This window comes from Polypterus senegalus, chromosome 18 (genome assembly GCF_016835505.1).
Source record: "Polypterus senegalus isolate Bchr_013 chromosome 18, ASM1683550v1, whole genome shotgun sequence".
NCBI classification, from domain to species: Eukaryota; Metazoa; Chordata; class Cladistia; order Polypteriformes; family Polypteridae; genus Polypterus; species Polypterus senegalus.
Genome location: NC_053171.1, coordinates 51,449,101 through 51,470,106, shown reverse-complemented (window position 1 = coordinate 51,470,106; position 21,006 = coordinate 51,449,101). Strand labels below are relative to the sequence as shown.

Sequence of the window (21,006 nt, the reverse complement as noted above, 5' to 3'; positions counted from 1 at the left end):
GGGCGTCTTTGAATTCAGGGCTCTGTAGGTTGATCATTTTCATTTCCATCAAACGATGTGGCATCCTTTCGTTCCTAACACATTACCCAGTCTATATCAGTATAGATATCCAGGAGGATTTCTTTTTCCCATTGAGATCTGATGTGTTTTCAAAGTGTTCCTTTAATTTTTTTGAGCAGTTTATATGTAGTAGTAAGTAGTAGTATATATATAGTAGTAAGTATATGTTGATATTCAGTAACTTCGTTCATCACATAATTTAAACTTTTAACCCCAGAACACCACACTAAACCCCCAGCAAGTACTGCCTCTTACTGTCTATGTTGTTGTGCTACGGCTAATGTTTGTCCTACACACCATTCAAGTTCACAGCTAAAGCCTGCAGAGCAGTCTCACAGCTGGTGAATTGGATCTTAATGCTCCCTTGATTTCTGCACCTAAATAAAAGTTAAATGAACACTGTCAAAAGATTTAAGTTTACTCTTCATGAACAGCTTTACATTTTGTTAATGTTTATAAATAACAGCCAAAGGCTAAACAGAACAAAAACCAGCATCAATTCTGGCTTTGTTTTACTTTAAATTAGAAGTAAAAGTGCCAGATGTTTTCAGGTAGCAGAACAGAAATCTAAAAAGGGCTGAGGGCAAACTGTAAATGGTTAACCCTGGGTATAGTGTTTGTGCATCTGTATCAACCCCGCTATAAAGACCTATTCAAGAGCTGCAGAACACTCAAGAATCTGCCACTCATTTCAGACTAGTACAAAAATAAGAAATCAATCTATTTGTAATTAACTAATTATAGGCAGAAGGCACTGTTTAGGAGTAACTGAACTCTCAGACGAAGCTCATGGGATTATTCATACTTAGATCATTCCTACTCTTATATGAGAGTTAAATTCTTGTTGGTGGCATCAGTGTGGCCAAGTTGAAGATTTAAGATTAAAGTATAGTTAAAATTTTAAATGCCACTTTAGTGACCTGCATCATGTTTCCCTGTCCCAAATATTAAATGGTTACAATACTTGATTTTTTCACACAAGAGAAACTGGGAAGATCAGGACATTTAATGACTAGTGTAAAAATAATAAACATTCATCTGCAAGTGACTTGAATCACCTGTCTTTACTCCTCTTCCTTTTTTATGATTTATTTTTAAAGTGTGGTCCCTAAAACAAATTATACAGTGATCCCTTGCACTTCGACTTTCGCGGCTTCACTCCATCGCGGATTTTAAATGTAAGTATATCTAAATATACAGTGGTGTGAAAAACTATTTGCCCCCTTCCTGATTTCTTATTCTTTTGCATGTTTGTCACACAAAATGTTTCTGATCATCAAACACATTTAACTATTAGTCAAATATAACACAAGTAAACACAAAATGCAGTTTTTAAATGATGGTTTTTATTATTTAGGGAGAAAAAAAATCCAAACCTACATGGCCCTGTGTGGAAAAGTAATTGCCCCCTTGTTAAATAATAACCTAACTGTGGTGTATCACACCTGAGTTCAATTTCCGTAGCCACCCCCAGGCCTGATTACTGCCACATCTGTTTCAATCAAGAAATCACTTAAATAGGAGCTGCCTGACACAGAGAAGTAGACCAAAAGCACCTCAAAAGCTAGACATCATGCCAAGATCCAAAGAAATTCAGGAACAAATGAGAACAGAAGTAATTGAGATCTATCAGTCTGGTAAAGGTTATAAAGCCATTTCTAAAGCTTTGGGACTCCAGCGAACCACAGTGAGAGCCATTATCCACAAATGGCAAAAACTTGGAACAGTGGTGAACCTTCCCAGGAGTGGCCGGCCGACCAAAATTACCCCAAGAGCGCAGAGATGACTCATCTGAGGGGTCACAAAAGACCCCAGGACAACGTCTAAAGAACTGCAGGCCTCACTTGCCTCAATTAAGGTCAGCGTTCACAACTCCACCATAAGAAAGAGACTGGGCAAAAACGGCCTGCATGGCAGATTTCCAAGACGCAAACCACTGTTAAGCAAAAGAACATTAGGGCTTGTCTCAATTTTGCTAAGAAACATCTCAATGATTGCCAAGACTTTTGGGAAAATACCTTGTGGACTGATGAGACAAAAGTTGAACTTTTGGAAGGCAAATGTCCCGTTACATCTGGCGTAAAAGGAACACAGCATTTCAGAAAAAGAACATCATACTAACAGTAAAATATGGTGGTGTTAGTGTGATGGTCTGGGGTTGTTTTGCTGCTTCAGGACCTGGAAGGCTTGCTGTGATAGATGGGACCATGAATTCTACTGTCTACCAAAAAATCCTGAAGGAGAATGTCCGGCCATCTGTTCGTCAACTCAAGCTGAAGCGATCTTGGGTGCTGCAACAGGACAATGACCCAAAACACACCAGCAAATCCACCTCTGAATGGCTGAAGAAAAACAAAATGAAGACTTTGGAGTGGCCTAGTCAAAGTCCTGACCTGAATCCAATTGAGATGCTATGGCATGACCTTAAAAAGGAGGTTCATGCTAGAAAACCCTCAAATAAAGCTGAATTACAACAATTCTGCAAAGATGAGTGGGCCAAAATTCCTCCAGAGCGCTGTAAAAGACTCATTGCAAGTTATCGCAAATGCTTGATTGCAGTTATTGCTGCTAAGGGTGGCCCAACCAGTTATTAGGTTCAGGGGGCAATTACTTTTCACACAGGGCCATGTAGGTTTGGATTTTTTTTTCTCCCTAAATAATAAAAACCATCATTTAAAAACTGCATTTTGTGTTTACTTGTGTTATATTTGACTAATGGTTAAATGTGTTTGATGATCAGGAACATTTTGTGTGACAAACATGCAAAAGAATAAGAAATCAGGAAGGGGGCAAATAGTTTTTCACACCACTGTATATCACGGATTTTTCGCTGGTTCGCGGATTTCTGCGGACAGTGGGTCTTTTAATTTATGGTACATGCTTCCTCAGTTTGTTTGCCCAGTTGATTTTATACAAGGACACTATTGGCGGATGGCTGAGAAGTAGATCAGAGCACGTATTACATATTAAATAAAACTCCTCAATATGCTTCCTGTGCGGTGCTTTGCACACTTCAAAGCTCTGAGAGCCCATATTGATTTTTGATTGTTTGCTTTTCTCTGTCTCTCTCACTCTCTCTGACATTCTCTGCTCCTGACAGAGGGGGTGTGAGCAGAGGGGCTGTTTGCACAGAGGCTGTTTGCTTAGAAGATACGGACACGCCTGTAAAAAATGCTGAAAGACTACCTTCCCATTGATCCCTTCATTGTGGCCGCTTTATCGTGGTGCTTCCCATGCTTAAAAGCCCAACAGCCCTATTGATTTTTGCTTGTTTAATTTTCTCTCTCTCTCTGACATTCTCTGCTCCTGACGCGCGCACTCTCCTTTGAAGAGGAAGATAGGTTTGCATTCTTTTAATTGTGAGTAAGAACTGTCACCTCTGTCTTGTCATGGAGCACAGTTTAAACTTTTGACTGAAGGGCATTATTTCATGTCTAGAGGGCTCTAATAATGTTAAAAAACGTATTTAGAAGGTCGTAAAACAGGTTTTCAATGCTCTAACTGCGAAAATATTAGATTAATAAATAAAGAATCCTACTTCATGGAAATTCATTTATCTATCTGGAGCGGATTAACCGTGATAAAACGAGGGTTTACTGTATAACTGTGCGGAGAATATTTATAAACAGTGTGGGAGAGTTTCTAAGGGCTTAAAATATATAAAAATAACCATACAAACATATGGTTTCTACTTCACGGATTTTCACCTATCGCGGGGGGTTCTGGAACGCAACCCCCGCGATCGAGGAGGGATTATTGTAATTTGACATCTGTTTTTTTAAACTGCAGATGTTTAGGTTACATTGCACCTGAAAGGTAGTTTTGTGTAAGATGCAGAGTTGTTTTGTTTTGTTGTTGTTGTTTACTGCCTTATATTTAAAGTGAAATACATTTTTGATGGTGTACTTGTGAGCCATATGGCACTTTGTTTTGGGTTAAGTGTTGAATAATTTTGTTTTTATATTTTTTCCTCAGCCTTCAGGGAATTGCTGTGATATCTTGGTGGTGGCAGTGGGCTACTCATCAATGGGAAGAGCCATTAGCATCATCCAAAAATTATGGACAATAGGCGTGTCGGCTGAAATAATGTATGATGCGTCACAGGTAAGTCATTGGTAATAATTGCTCTTCCATGTCAACAAGTCATGATGATATACTGCAGTTTTAAAAGAAAGCAAAGCAATTAAGATGCTGCATGTTCCGCTGCATACCTTAGCACCTCTACATTGGCTGCTTTGTCTTTATAGTCCTGTACATACAGTCTACTTCTCAATCAAATTTAATAATAAATTAAACAAATTTAACTGGTATTGTGAAATTGGCCTGAGTGTGTGTGTGTGGGTTTGGATAATTGTTCAGTCTGTAATGGACTGGTGCCCTGTCTATGGGTGATTCCTGAGATGGGCTCCAGCTGCACTGTGACAATGCCCTGGATGAGTTAATCATAAAGATGGATGGATTTATGCATTTAATGTTTATTTTCTATTTGTTGCACAAAATGCATAGGGCCTCTGGCTTGATAATTCTGTGATATAATGCCTTATTAATTACTTTAGTTTAACAAGTCAATGATCTGCAAGTTATACCACAAATGAAAGGAAAAGGTAGCAAGTATAGTATACATCCCTTCTTTCTGTACACTACTCGTATTAGATACCAATACATTAATTTAAATTACTTTTCTTTTTATACATGGCATTTGCCAAAGCATACGTTTTGACTGCTGCAAATACTTATAATGTCATGTCAGTCATTGTCCAACCTGCTATATCCTAACACGGGGTCACAGGGGTCTGCTGGAGCCAATCCCAGCCAACACAGGGTGCAAGGCAGGAACAAACCCCGGGCAGGGCGCTAGCCCACTGCAGGGCACACACACACACAAGGATTGCCAGTGCACCTAACCTGCATGTGTTTGGACTGTGGGAGGAAACCTGAGCACCCAGAGGAAACCCACGCAGACACACGGAGAATATGCAAACTCCACACAGGGAGGACCCGGGAAACTATAATTATAATACAATCCATAAAACCCTGTGTGGCATATACACAAAACCTTAACCTGACATGTGTACATCTTGCCATTAGTAACATTTTAAGACTCTCATTCAGTCGTATTGGTGTGGCACAGTGGTTACAATAGTTATCACAATGCGCAAATGTGCCAATTTCAACTTTGTATGTTCGCCCTATGTCTGTCTTGGTTCTTTTTTCTTAAGCACTAGTTTTCTCACGAATATTCCAAAAATGTACAGGTTTGGTAAACTGGTGCTTCTAATGAACAAGTCTGGGTATGATTGTGTGCATTTGTGTGTATATGTAGGTTTGTGCCTTTCCATCATCCAGAGTTGGCTCTTGGTGTGCACATAATGCTACAGGGATGGGCTTCAGATCCTTTAACCGTGGATTGGATTGAGAGGTTCAAATAATGAATGGTTGGTTCAGTTTTTCTGGATCTTATTGCTCCTAAAGGTATTGAGATAAAAACAGGAACACAAATAGTGCCTTTGATACACATCCTACATAAAATCAACCTCTGTGAGGCTGCTGTCCTAGAGAAAAGGTACAGAAAAAAGCAAAGCATTATGCTTCAGGGTGGTGACCACAACTTTGGTGGAATAATATGATGATGGTATGACTTAGGGGTCTGTCATTTATTGGGTAAGAAAAGATCATAATGGAATATGTACATGATGTAAATGCCTTGTTTGAAATACTAGGAATGGGGATATCTTGGGATGTCTTTCTTGTATGAGCTGGTAGATCATTTGAGATCCTGGGAAAGCTATAGATAAAGACTCCACCTCTAAGAAGTACATTGTATGAGTGTGATACACAGTACCACGTGTAGGCTTAATATATTTTGTTACGCTATTTACCTATGTCAAAAGGTGGATTTTAAAATTAGATAAAAGATAATTAGAATGGTATGGTTATGCTTATCCTTGCTGGTAGCTGCTGAATTAACTGCCAGGTGGAAAAAAATTATTTTATCAGTCTGATAGCAAAGGCAAATGAATAAACAATTTTTTTTAGCATTTTGCAAATTCCTACATTTCAAGGATAGACGTTTGTGCTGCAGTGCACAACCATAAAGACTGATCAGTGTTGAGAGTTTAAAATTAGATTCTGAGTGAATATAGCAAATCTGAACTTCAAGCACTTGGAGTGGACAATATCACATTGCTATATACAGAATTTCCGTTCTTTTAACATGTGGTCATTCATCAAACCGGCCCAACAACCAAGGGCTAATGACTAGTCATTTTTCATTATTTCACAGATTGACCATTTTAAAGCATTTGATTAATAATGACCAAGCAGGAGGAAACGGAAAATGAATGGTATGTTTACATACAACAATTATAATAGCACTGGTGGTAGTACTGGAGTCTGAAGGACACCATATCTAAATGAGACAAGAATGCTGGAACACTGTCATGAGACACTATGGACAACATGTTAAACTGACAGCCCAACTTAACTCTTAAGGCTGTGGTCACTTATGTCAAAAGGAGCAGTTAACTCAACAGCAGAGAATAAAACCACTTTAATCATAGTCATTATGAGCTCTGCAGGTACTGTGTGTTATTTTCCAACTGTCCATATGGCCATATATTAAACTTGAGGTACAATGTTTTGCTCATTTATGAATTTAGTGTAGTTACTAATGTAACAAGTGTAACAGGAACCTGCTATCCACTAATATATGTCTCACTTAGAGATTATCTAAACTTTCACCAACTAATGTACGCCTTTCTTTTTAAAACCATTTTCTCTTTTCTGTTACAAAGTCATGTACCACAGAAAAACTACAACCTGACAATGAGATGGAGTTTCATACACTTCATGCTTTTGGTGCCGTAAAAAAAAAAAACCAACCCCATAACATTCCTCTAGATATCTAAGCTACCCCTTATAGTGACGTGTAAAAATGCTTCTTTATTTTTTAACATACTGTATGGGGACATATCAAAATTTGATCTACATTTATACAGTTCACGAACGTCTCGGAACACTTACAAATGGGGTTACGACCAAAAATTTTGGCAAACTTTTGCCTCTGTTCACGACCACACTCTCGGTATACAAATAAGTCAGTTTCCTTTTCGGTTTGTGCGCGCCAATGATTTCCGCACGTGTTCAGTCTCTCCCTGTACTGTACATTGTTCTCGGTGCATCACGCAGAGGGACTCTCCCTCAAAACTGTAACCTCCTCTCAACCCAGCTTCCTCCTGTGGTATAGCTGGTCCACAGCTCCCATCAAAAAGGCCAGTTTTAATAACTAAATAAATAAAGTTGGTGCAGGAGAGAGAGAGTGAGCAAGCGAGCGAGTGAGCGCAGGCTCGCATGCTGCTGAGAGAGAGAGAGAGAGAGAAAGAGAGCAGGCTCGGGTGCAGCTGAGAGTGAGCGAGCCTGCGCATGCAGCAGAGCAGGGAGCCTGGGTGTTTGTCTCATTGTTATTCAATGTTTTTACATTAGTTTACTATTATACTGTGCATTCTATGGTATAATTAACTATTTTTGTGCTTAAAAATCTTTAAAGAAAATATATTTACATACAGTTCATAAGGTCTGGAACGGATTAATTGTATTTACATACAATCCTATGAGGGAAATTACCTTGGGTTACGACCAGAATTTTGGAACTAATTATGGTCGTGAACCGAGGTTCTACTGTATCTTTAGATATATGTGATATAACTGACAGAAAACAACAATGAAAACCTGACTTTGCAATAAATATATCAATGAAAAATGAACAGATATGCCATTTATGCCTGAGGAAAAACTAAGCACCCCATCCATCCATCCAACCCGTTATATCCTAATAACAGGGTCACGGAGGTCTGCTGGAGCCAATCCCAGCCAACACAGGGCGCAAGGCAGGAAAAAAACCCCGGGCAGGGCGCTAGCCCACCACATGGCACATATACCAAGCACACACTAGGGACAATTTAGAATTGCCAATGCACCTAACCTGCATGTCTTTGGACTGTGGGAGAAAACCGGAGTACCCGGAGGAAACCCACGCAGACACGGGGAGAATATACAAACTCCACGCAGGGAGGACCTGGGAAGCGAGGCGGCATCGCTACCCACTGTGCCACCATGCCATCCAAACTAAGCACCTCCTTAGGTCAAATTGCTGGTATTGCCCCCTCAAGTCAACATTCCCTAGAACTGTTTAGCAGTTTCTGAAATGTACTGGTGAAAATGTTTCCCACTCCTCCATGTAGAATTCTTCCAGCTATGTGATGTTTGAGGGGTGTCCTGCATGTACAGCCCATTTCAAGTCCACCTATAGCATCTCAATGAGATTAGGATCTAAGCTTTGATTTAGCCATTTCAGAGCCCTCCGTTTCTTTCTTTTCAGCCATTCCTTTGTGGATTTACATGTGTGTTTAGCATCATTGTCATGTTATAAAACATTGCAAATGGAAGAATTAGAAGAGACTGCATATTTATAAATGATGATGATGATGACTGGCTTCTAAGTCGATTTCGATTTCCAAGAGCTCTTTTCTTAGAGCTGTGTGCTGAACTGGTGCCAGCTTTACAAAGACAGACTTTAAAGAATTGTGCTCTACCTGCTCCTTTGCAAGTTTTGTGGTTTTTTTAGACGCATGAGCTTTACAATGTGAACTTGCTGACTAATCGGGTATTTCACAAACATCACAGAGTCATGCCATGCCAGCTGTATAGGGTGGTATTATCCGCTTGTCATCCAGATAGATAAGATATCCTTTTACTGTGGTTGAACTGGATAGCATGAAAATGCAATTCACAGCAACGTCCAGTTTTCCAAATGTAATTGGAGTGGTCAGCTGCACGCACATTGGTTTTGAAACAGCCGGACAAGTTACATCAGCCAGGGATGAATCATCAAAAGAATTACCTGGTATTACAACATCTATAGCTGGAGAGGTTATGAAAACTACAGCTCTGCAGAGTTGCAGTTGCTTTTTCTGACTAGTGTGGTAAAAGGCAAACAGAACTTTTAAGGATAGCGAGTCACCTCAAAGTAAAGAGCAGAGAATCAATCCATTGTGGCGCTCACTGCTGTCGTTACCCTTTAAAGGAACCTTTAGAGAATTAATTTGCTTATGTAAATAGAAACCATTTTCACTCTATTAATGTGCTGCCCTGTAGTGCACAAAAAAGTGTGTCGCATTGTACAAACATGTAGCATGCTGCATATATAATGTGGCACACAATCGTGGCTTGCCTTTAGCTGAAGAGATGTGGTATGATGAACCTGACCCACCACATATTCAGCCAAATCGGACAGTGTTACAACTTTGTTTGAATGTAATTAGCAGAATGTAAAAACAGGTAATCAGATGCAACATTTATTTTTTAACCAGTTAATTTAATTTGAGGTCAGTATCACTTAGTGCAGCCCTTATATTCCTTAGTTCATTGGCCACATCTCTTACAGCATCCACTATTGCATTTTGTGACTCCAGAACAGTCTGTCAGCATACAGCCACATGGCCTCCCAGAGGTTTCCAAGGCAGAGGTGTGTGTGCTGCCAGTGCCTGAAGACGAGCTTGGAACAGCATCACCATCATGCCATTAGTCAGCTTTTGCTATATTGTCTGAAACACAATAAACAGACGGTGGGCTGCAACTCGTTTTTCACATTGACTTTGATATCCGACTACTTCTTTTTTTTATTTCAACACTGTGTGACTTTCTGAATTTGAACATTCGGGTGTCTCCACCATACCTTTGTTGCTTGTACCACTGAGTAAGCCAACAAAGAGTATGTTTTTCCTTGCCTAAACTTCGCATTCACTGAAATTCTTCTATTAAATCACCTTTATCTATTCACTGAAATTCTTCTATTAAATCACCTTTATCCATAGATACTATTTAAACAGAGATCAATATTTATGTCCACATATTGTTAAAAAAGAAAAAAAAACATTTCAGGGGATGCACTTTCTTTTTCACTCTACTGTTCATGCTGTGCACATGGGATACAGCAATTCGAAAATAATAATGAATTCATATTACTAAAAATATGCTTAAAGTACATGAAATTAAACCGTTCTTGTATGAAACGTGTCCCTCAATGAAATATCACAAAATGTCTGGAAACAGTTGTCACACAACTAAGATAAAGGTGTTTCTTTTGACACCTTTAAGAAAGGCATCTGCTCTTTGCAAACGCTTCTGGAAGCGGACTTTTTATTTTAGTAATTTTTTTTTAATCTGTTTTGTACATACTTTCATCTTCTTTTTCAATAGCACATAATGAAGATGATAAAATAAATAAACAGGAACCTTACTGCAGTGCATTCATGTTTCCTTCGCTGCATGCACTGTTGGCTTGGTAAACAATGTTGAGGCAGTAAATCTGCATCCAGCAGAGCAGACATGACTTTAATCAGTGCCTCCTTGTTTATTATAACCAAAAGACTTTCTCCGTTTCTGAGAACCTTTATGATTCATACTGTTCAGCAAATGCTCCTGTAATAAATCTAGCATATCTGAATCAATAAAAACCTTAACTTTAAACATTTGATACCAACACACATGTTGCTAAGACTTTATGCTTTAATGACCTGATTATGTTACGTCATAGTAGAATTAATTTTTTAGCAAAACATGTCTTGAATGAACTATTTTGCATTAACTAACAGAGTAATGAAATCTGTATAACATCACATTTGTCATTTAGATATTCACCAGGATGGGAGTGGTAAATAATTGAATGTTTAGAGTCATAGTAATTAAATTTAAACAATAAATAATTAAAATCATCTATCATCACTGTCAGATCGATTACTTCTGTAAAGTCTGTGGCTCTGTTTCTTGTTGCCAAGTTACTAATTTTTAATCATTTGACATCCCTAGAAATGTAAATGCTTCTAATTTGTGTGCAAGTTAACTGATTGTCCCAAATAACCTGGAGATGTTTTAAATCCATGTGGTTTGTGACTGAACACGTTAACATCTAAAACTAGCATCTTGGGAATTAGAATAAAGTAAAACACCTGGACTCCATACTACTTTAAAGCCAAAGCATTTTCCAAACTAAAGGATTCTAATGGGCTCACATTGTGACACCAGGGCTTTCATTATATGAGGCAGTCATTAAAGATACCACAGTTGTCCAGTCAGGGTTATTTTAGAGATACCACTTCATTTGGTACTGGGCCAGACACTACAAAGAGATGGAAATTAAAGGCATCTACCCCAGTCTTTTCACATGGCCTACGTTTTTCTCAAGCCTTCTCAATTGTTATAATGAATATTAGAGAAGAAACACAGCAACAGATCTGTACCAATTTAGATTTGATGGAAAATAAGTTATTAGGTTGGATCAGGGTTGTGGAAAAAGAAGAATGTGGTACATCTAAAATAAGATTATTTCAGTGCCAAATGATATGTCAGAAATAAAAGGGTAAAAAAAATCTTGATATTCAACATAAGTGATGAGTACCTGTGGCAATGTTCAGTTAGTGGTGGATACAGATTTGCCAAGTCATACAAATGATTAAAAATTAGATGAGGTGTTAGTGTAATCTAACAATATTCAACAGGACATAAATTACAAATGCTGCACCCTATTTCATTTCAATTATGGTTCTCCCTCCAGCAGCTTACATACAACTTTTGATACACGCACCCATTATTACACGTATAGGACACCACCCTGCTGTTATACATGTTGTTTTGTTCTACAATATTCATTTATGACATATATGACCTAAAATGGTACAATATATAAATGTCATAAATTTTACTGTTCTGTGAACAGCATATAGAATTTACACATTACATTTACTTTTTAAAGTCAACTTTAATACATATAAAAAATCAACTTCTTACCACTACAAATATATCTTTATGCACTCATATATTTTCTGGTTATTTTGGACATTTTGATACATAACCAACAAGTAGGGCATAACACTCACATAGTAAAATTATTTATGAAGGATACATCTCAGTTTTTTCCTGCCTATGGCTGCCACTAATCTGGCATTGCACTCGGCCCTCAATCTTCATTTTGGCTGACTGTGGTGAAGAGGGGATTACTGTCTCCAGTTATTTGAGGGTGTGCGTGAACTGCCCTTAGTAGACAAGAGCAAGTGTCTCAAGTTCTTGTTCAAAAGTGATGGAAGAAATGTATTGGAATGGCCTTAGTTGTTGTGTGAGCTTTGTACTGGTCCCTGGTGGAAAAGTAGTAGTGGAGCCTGAAGACAAAGCTCTTGGTTTACCAGTTGATCTACATCCCTATTCTCACTTAAGGTCATACTTTGTGGGTAATAACCAGAAGAAAGATCATGAGTACAAGCGGCAGACCTGCAGTTTTCTTTGCTGGGACACTGGACTGACACTCACTGATAATGTGAAAAGCTTGGCATTTTGGGAGATACTCAGAATAGAGTCATTGCTACTCCAGATAGAGAGGAGCCAGTTGAGGTGGCTTGTGCATTTCATAAAGATGCCCCCCTTCCCCAGGTGGCTACCCCAGAGTTGCTCAGGGCATGTCCCATAGGGTGGAAACTTTGGAGCAAACCCAGGACATGCTGGAGGAATTATATTCCTTGATTCACTTTGGAAGGCCTGGAAATTCCATAGGAAGCTGGGAATTGTAAAGTCTTGGCTGATCTGCTAATGTAATATTAAGTGTGTCATTATGCAGCCTCAGCTAAACCCATTTCTGAATCACCCTCCATACATATACTGTATTAAAAAAAGACTTGTACCGCATTGTGTACTCATTTTGTCTGATGCAAATCATAAAATAAGGCACAACACAGTACTGTAGGTACCATAATGTTCCTTTAAAAGGAGCGTAACAAGCAACCAATATGTTAATGTTATGTTTGTTGGTCTAAACTCCCTTTAACATTGTGCATTATGTCAAGGTATTAATGGAGCAATTATGGTTACTTATAGATGCGTATCATCTGTGCAGAATTTGGTTTTCTCTTCATTTTTATTTCTTCTGATGGAGAACATACTGCTTTCTCTACATTCACCACATTGTGGGTACAGCACACTTCCACTAACTGTGCCTGCTGTTTTTAATTTTTCTTTATGTCTATATGACTTATCGTTAGATTAAGGGAATATTAAAGTGGATATATGCGTTACAATCCTTTGAGCAGCCCAACTTAAACCAACCTAAAAAAAATACTGTATCCGAGCTGACCATGATCCACTGACGTGTAGGTGTTGAAGAATGTTTGGACTTGGGCCAGATTGTGCCGTAGTAAAGCAGTTAGTATTTGGTTTGCTAATGTTTAGTCAAAATTAAAGACCGTCTTTACAGGGGACAGTATTAAAAGTTTTTGTGATTTATTTCTCTTACACGAACATTCACTAAAACAAAATTAAATTGAAATTCTATTAGTAATTTAATAATGAAAAAAATCATTTTTATTGCCATATGTGATTATTGTGAATGCTGAAACCTGATTGTCTACATAGATGTATGAATCAGGAGCACTGCAGTTTAGCTAACTTAACGTAATGAAAGGCTGTATGACATGATGCAACTCCACTCCAGATTTTTTTTTTTTTCTTTTACATGGTCACATTATGAAAATGGTGCCAAATATTAAAAGCCCACTATTTTGGTGGTTAACGTTCATCGATGTCACTTGCCAGCAGATGGCAGCAGTTCATTATTGATAGTCCCTAAATTACTGCACACAGATAACCGGCCTGGCCCATCTCCAGAAAGGGTAATTTCTGACCTGGTGCTAATGTCTATAGTTCTGCACTGGTTTGCCTTTATTACCAGATGCAACTGGTAAATTGTACCTTAAAGAAAATTATTGATTTGATGCCTGTAATGGCTAAATTCAATAGCTAAAACATCACTGCGTCATTCTAATATTGAGTCAAAGGGGGTGCCTATCCTGGTAGCCTCAAGCACAAGGCAGAAACCAATCTTGAATGGAGATAATGCTTTGTAATTTCCTGTATCAATTTTCTATTCATGTACAGTATGTATACTAAATAATACAAAATCAACTTATGTTGCCATAAGACAGAAGACTTATGATGTTCTAAGAGGCCGATGGGAATACAAAAATGTCTGTGAGCAGCACACAAACAACAAAGTTCACACAATGATTAGCCTTGGCTTACAGCAGCTAACATATTGCCTATTCCAAAGAATCCAAGTTAATGTTCACCACCACAAACTTGTAGCAGCAGCTTTGTGAGTCGGTGAAGATATAGTGCAAAATCATCACTGGCTGGCAGTGAAGTTATGATGAGGTGGTGAGTATGCTTCAGATAATGTGAGGATGAAAGGGTATGGAATTTGTGGGAGGTGATAATTGCTGCAAGATAAACAGTGATAACAGTAGGGTGTATTCAGTCTGAATCACCCCAAGATGCTACTTAGAATAGGGGCTTTGCTGGGGACTGAACACACATCTAATAAATTGTCCACACTAATGTCCTCCAGAAGCACCATTTTAAGTTTCCTTTTTCGCCAGATATTAAGACTTACTTGTCAGTTTTAGAATAAGTAGCCTTATTCATTGAAAAGCTGCACTCTTTTTAAAACTTCAGAAATGCAAGTCAGCCTTTATTTACTGCATTCATTGTTTTTCATAAAGATATTTACTTGGAAAGAAATTACTGTATATACTTGCGTTTAAGGTTTAAGTTCTCCCACGGATAAGTCGGAACTTGATTTTACCATATAATTTCCGGGATTTTATAATGTCGGTTGTATAAGTTGAATGCGGGAAAACTGCCGCTATTGGGTCCAAGAGATTACGATATGCTAACAACCCACCTGAGAGAGTAACCACAGAGCACACTACCTTTTTTTTCCTATGTATTGTGCTTACCTGACCACATGGTAATACCCGAACTATTCCGAAGAGACATTTGCACTGATTTATGTTTTTTGTATCTCGCACCCTCATACACCTTTATCATAAGAGCATCCCTTATCTATGATGGAGCATTCAATCAGAAGAAAATATGAAGCTGGTTTAAAATTAAAAGTCATTGAAGTGACTAAAAAAAATTGGTAACTGTGCTGCTGCAACAAAATTTGATGTGTCTGAGAAACTGATGTGAGATTGGAGGAAACAAGAAAAAAATTATTTTATGATTGATTTTTCAGGTTTCAAGATTACGGTAAATCATTTAGAAACAGAGTGGCTTTCCTGTCATTTTTAAATGACACTGTTGTTGTTCTGTGTATGACAAGAAGCTATTTTTCCCGTGTAATTGATTTATGAAATGAAACAGACTCACCCATCACTTACAAACTGATTCCAGACGAGCTGCTCTGTGCATACCTGTCCTTTTAATTGATGGGGGTGTGCGAGGCTGCTTTCTTTTAAATAATGGCTCACCTCTCAAAACCTTTATTTAATATCAAGTCCCTGCATGCAGCTGTCATGAAATCCAGATGTTATTCATGTTTTCCAGAAATACTACAGATACTGTGGTGCCCATGTGCAACATTGCTCGCTTATTTCTGGCCCCTTCACTCAATGCCTTCTCTAAATTGGCAAGAATCCCACACTACTTAGGGGACGCCTTAACCTTCAGATCTCCTGCGACTACCAGTGAATAATAGTAGTCAAGGCATGAAAGAACAAGAAAAATGATTGGTAAAAGTTACACAGTTTAATTTTCCACATGTGCCTTTAATTAAAGCTGCTGCCTGTGGAGGTACAGTTGTGTATAATTTATAATTAGCATGCTCTACCTACTGAATGAGCTCTGTGATTTATTTCCTGCTTGTGCTGGACTACCCATGATAATAAGTGAGACCATATAAGATGAAATGCAGTTGCAGAGAATACCAGGAAAAATGGTGACAACCCAAGCTTGTGGTGTGTCCAGCCTGTTGACCTGGTGCTTGATGTAAATATGAGCTTACAGGGCCCCTCCGATTGGCTTCCTCCCACATTACAAAGACATTTGTGTAAGGCTGACTGGTGACTTTATACTGTCATGCTATTAATGATTGTAGGTATGCATGTGTACTTCTTTCTGCCTTGTTATGATTACTGCTGGGGTAGGCTATAGATCCCTGAAAAAGTAAATTTACAAGCTGTGTTTAAACTGGGGTGCTAACAAGTGTCCTGTGATCTGTGTGACTTACTAGCACATACACAGCTCTTCCAAGCAGACCAAGGCAAGGCCTAGACATTAAAGGTAATAAATGTCATTTTCCAATCTCTAGTGTTAACAGTCCATGCTTTGATCTCCCTGAGCTTTTCGAATGTGATGAACAGACTGTAGTACAATTTGAGATTACTGTCAATAACCAACTAAACAATTGTCACTTTGAAATGATGAGGGCAAAAAGTCATCTTTCAACTTCTTGTTGTGTCACAAAGCTACAGAGGTGTGTTTTGTATGTGTATGTAAGGACAGATCTGGGTAAAACATGATGAAGTCATACTTATGGTTTAAAAACTGAACTTTTTGCTTTGGTCATTTATCACACACGTTTTTTCCAGCAGAATAATAAGCTGTGTTTTAAAAAGGACTAAGCAGTAGGAGACTGTATGTCATTCTGGGTTGTAACCCCTAGCAGCACACTAAGCCACCTGTGAATGGCTAATTAGCTCTACAATTTCAGAATTTCATTTCATCACAGATGATGGCAAGTGCAAGAGATGACCACACAGCCCTATTATTTCATGTTCCAACGGCCAGTTTATTATTTTTTCCCCTTTATAACCTTTTCCTGTCGTACCTTTTTTTTTCAGACACCATCAATGCTGGGAAGAGTCTGAGAATTTATTCCAACTATAATGGTTTGATTCACTTAAGTGAATAAAATGTAGCATTATTAGTTCTTGCCTTGCCAATGACTGAGTCTCTGTTTAGAAAATGCTAAAGGATTACATTCACAGTCGGAGCTGTTTCTTAAATCAGTCTTATACACAATGAAATTTAAAGGGTAACACTGCTTTCATAGAGCTGTTAGTGTAATAAGTCATACTGTTTTGGTTTTTTTTTTAGAAGTAGCTGAGTTAATCGCTAACCAACACGTCTGCCTAAGAACACCTGACCAAAAATAGTCCTTTCTTTTACACTTCTGCCACAAATGTGACAAAATACAAGGCAGTACTTCTCCACAAAACGGGACCACTATCATTAACTGTCAAAAGTAGTTAAAACGTTCACTTGGATATTTGCTCTTTTATCAAAGTACATTTGGTTTCAAGTGGCAGTCTGAAATGATTATTAATAAAAGTAGTCCGTTAAGTCTTACTCTGTTAATACTTGTTTATTTGCTCATAATCCTACCTCTGCATATGAGGCCTGGCAACTAAGAGCTGCCTTTATCATTACCATCTGCCTGCACATTTTGTGTCCTACAACACTGTCAGTCAGTGAGGCTGAAAGTGGCTTTGCCTTTTGTTCTTTTGGATGGTGGCCAGTTCAGATGGCACGATTACAGTGTTCCTCAGTGCACACTCAATAAGAGGCACAGGCCTAGTAAGGTTTCAGTGCCATACCTTAACTGAGGCACACAGTGGGTGCCCCACAGAAGGCTTCCTTGTTGGCATATTCATTTTATATTCCAAAGCCAACACTCCTAGGGAGCAGAGAGGCACAAGTTGTCATTAGTTAAAGATTAATTATTTAAATATTATCAGATGCTGTCTGCTAACATTTTTCTTAAAGCATTTCACTCTAAGAATGTTAAATTGCTTGTTTGTTTGGTTCGCATACAACACACACAGTTTGGTATGCTCACATAATTTTAACTCAACGTGTATAGAAATCATTAACCAAAAATCATAGGCTCAGGTTCCAGAGTATTTCAGGTAATTGTCTTACTTTTTTAAATAATAAGAAACTATCTCACACAATGACTAATTGCCATTTATTGTTAAATTATGTATTTTGAGGATGTAAGTTATGAAAAGCTTGAAATAATACACCCGGGAAGGAAACTTGAGCAAGAATATGGTATGATTGCCCATAATTTAAGAATTCAAAGAAAGCAAATTGGGTGTGACGAGGATGGGTCAGCTCAGGTTGGATGGTTGGGAGACAAAGTCAGAGAGGTGAGATTGCGTTGGTTTGGACATGTGCAGAGGAGAGATGCCAAGTATATTGGGAGAAAGATGCTAAGGATAGATCTGCCAGGCAAAAGGAAAATAGGAAGGCCTAAGAGGAGGTTTATGGATGTGGTGAGAGAGGGCATGCAGGTGATGGATGTAAGAGAACAAGATGGAGAGGACAGAAAGATATAAAAGAAGATGATCTGTTGTGGTGACCTCTAACGGGAGCAGCCAAAAAAAGAAGAAAGAAATCAAATTACTGGGGCATGAATACAGAGCATCAGGACACTGCTGCTTGTAAGGTGTATCCACAGTAGTAATCTATGAATGGGCATTTTCAGCAGAATATCACACCATGCCATAATGGTAGAGAAGCCCTGGCATGGATCCAGGAACCTATCTGTATATTCAGCTTTATGTGGTGACGACCACAGCCAGCAGACCTTAACCCAATGTGTATGTATCAAATGAGATGGACTGAGTTACTTGAATTGGAAATCCACCAACATCTAATTTGCACCATCATCAATTTTCACCATACCAGCTAAATGAGTACAATGCCAAGTAACAAGATACATTTTATTGGAGAATCATTCAGTACTTAATAAATTAGAAGACAAAGTTTGAGGATTCTACACACAGCCTTAAACAACATTAAGTGGGAATATATTAACAACGTGAAGGGACTACAAAAGATTTAAGTATAGTTAGTAATGCAGTGAGCCAGTTAGAGAATAAAATTGTAGATGTCACCAGATAAAATGTAGCAAAGGAACAGAACAGTGAGTTATAATTTGAATGAAATTGCTGATAAAGCTTCACATGACAGGCCAAAGAAGAACACTGCACTGAATTAGAGCCGAAAACCTTTATGACTGTTCTCTAAGGGCTTGTTTATACTTCACACTCAGAACGTGTACGCGCATGCATCATGGCTGCCACGCATTCCCAGCGTTCATTTCACGCGTCCTCTGAACAGGTCCTCAGAAATAAACGCAACGCGTATGCAAGTTGCAGTACCAGCAAAAGTCGGGGGGAATTAGGGTCTAGGGGGTTGGTAGGTGGTGTAGTGTTCTAAAAGTTGGAATGTGACGTCAGAGACTCTGTATACTATCTACATGTGACAGAAAGCCGCTTTGCGAATCCTACGGGATCGATGTGCAGGCTTCGATATTTGATGAATGGTTCAATGTGGTAAAACAAAATGGCGACATACAGATGCATCCGTGGTGCTTTTATATTCAAGTGTCACATATTCCCAATCGCAATGACAGGATACATTTTAAAAGTCTCGCATACCGTCTTTTGTGCCATCTTTTTTTTTCTGAGGCTTCCTCCGGACCTGACAGCAGCGGCAAACAGCAATAGATCGCCACACAGAATACATTAAATGTATGATATTCCAACTCTCTGCACATTTAGAATCCTTAGATTTATACTTGATGTCACTTTCATGATGAAATGCATTAAAGTATGTATGTTACATTTTACAGATAAATTGTTAATTTTGTTTAAATAAAGAATAGTCTTAATAATTACACACATGGTGGTAGAGCGGTTGCACTGCTGTCTTGCACGGAGTCACATCGCTGGTATTCTCTGCCTGGAGTTTGCATGTTTTCCTGCTGGGTTTCCACAGTGTGCTCCGGTTTCCTTCCAAAGATAGGCAGATTTGGTGACACTAAAATGACGCTAGTGTATGTGAGTGCTTGTATTCACCTTGCGATGAGCTGATGCCTCGTCCAGGGATTATTTCTGCCTCGTGTCCAATGCTAGCTGGAATGGACACATCCCTGGATTGATGGATTTAATCACTAAACATCCTTTTCAGAGAATTTAATGGGTGTTCCAGGCAATTTACAACACAGCGAAGCTGAACCTGTTCTCATTGTGATAATTTCTCACACTGCCACCTGGTGGATTCCTCCAGATTCACGTAAAGTATGCGCGCAATTATAAACAGTACAATGCTTGCGTAGCAGGAGCATCCACTGCAGCATGCATCGCCTCAGGTGAAGTATAAACCTGGCCTTAGGCCAACCAATGTGACTCATAAATTAGCCTTTAGAACTGGCAAGAAACAATGACTGGTAATCGGGGTGCTGGAGGTTACAGCTTTGTAAGTAAGTTGCAGAGTTTTAAAGATAATCTAATAATGTGCAGAAAGCCAGATGATGTTTGTCTATTCGCTTAGTTCGTGACAGGATTCCAGCAGTATGCATTTTGAATTTTGGTAATCCATTAAGAACATGGCGCTTATCTGTATCTCAAATATGTAAAGGAGTAATCCTGGGCTAGAGTGCTAGAAGGGAATGTAGTGAAAGCTAACGTCCTGCAGGAACTAGTTTTTTTTAACAGATTTTTACTGATCATTGGAAGAAGGTGACAATGACAGTGGTCTCCCCATACCATCCCTACATCATCAACAACTCCTAAAACATTAATTGGAATGGCCAGTGATGAGTTTGTCTCTGACCATCAGTGTGGACTGTCCATTACTGAAGAATAAGTGAGAAAACAACAGACAAAGCTACACAAAGGAAAAGCTGTGGGACCAGATGGAGTCAGTCCTCGAATTCTTAAGGCCTCTACTAACCAACTTTGTGGTATCCTCTGTCACCTGTTCAGTCTGTCCCTAAGGCTCCAGAAAGTGATACTGTTTTGGAAACCATCCTGCATTGTTCCTGATCCAAAGAAGGCAGGCACGCCTAATGACTACAGACCAGCGGCACTTATGTCTCACATCATGAAGATCTTTGAGAGGCTGGTCCTGGACTATACGAGTCCTCTTGTGGTTGATCACCTGGATCCACTGCCTATCAGACAAAGACTGGAGTGGAGGATACAATTATCTGCCTGCTCCACAAGGGTTACTCTAACCTGGACAAAGCAAGTAGCACTGTGAAAATGATGT

General features: G+C 38.8%; 2 protein-coding genes across 2 annotated transcripts in view; one reads left to right on the top strand and one right to left on the bottom strand.

Annotated features, from left to right (window-relative positions):
* Positions 1-15,334, bottom strand: part of LOC120519143 (kinectin-like) — a 146,716-nt gene extending 131,382 nt beyond the window's left edge. The window contains exon 1 of the mRNA XM_039742284.1: positions 15,313-15,334. The gene's annotated coding sequence lies outside the window, so the exon portion shown is untranslated. The remainder of the gene's footprint in view (positions 1-15,312) is intronic.
* Positions 1-21,006, top strand: part of eif2ak4 (eukaryotic translation initiation factor 2 alpha kinase 4) — a 173,704-nt gene that overhangs the window by 113,392 nt on the left and 39,306 nt on the right. The window contains exon 31 of the mRNA XM_039742281.1: positions 4,036-4,164. Within this exon, the coding sequence (XP_039598215.1) occupies positions 4,036-4,164 (129 nt within the window). The remainder of the gene's footprint in view (positions 1-4,035; positions 4,165-21,006) is intronic.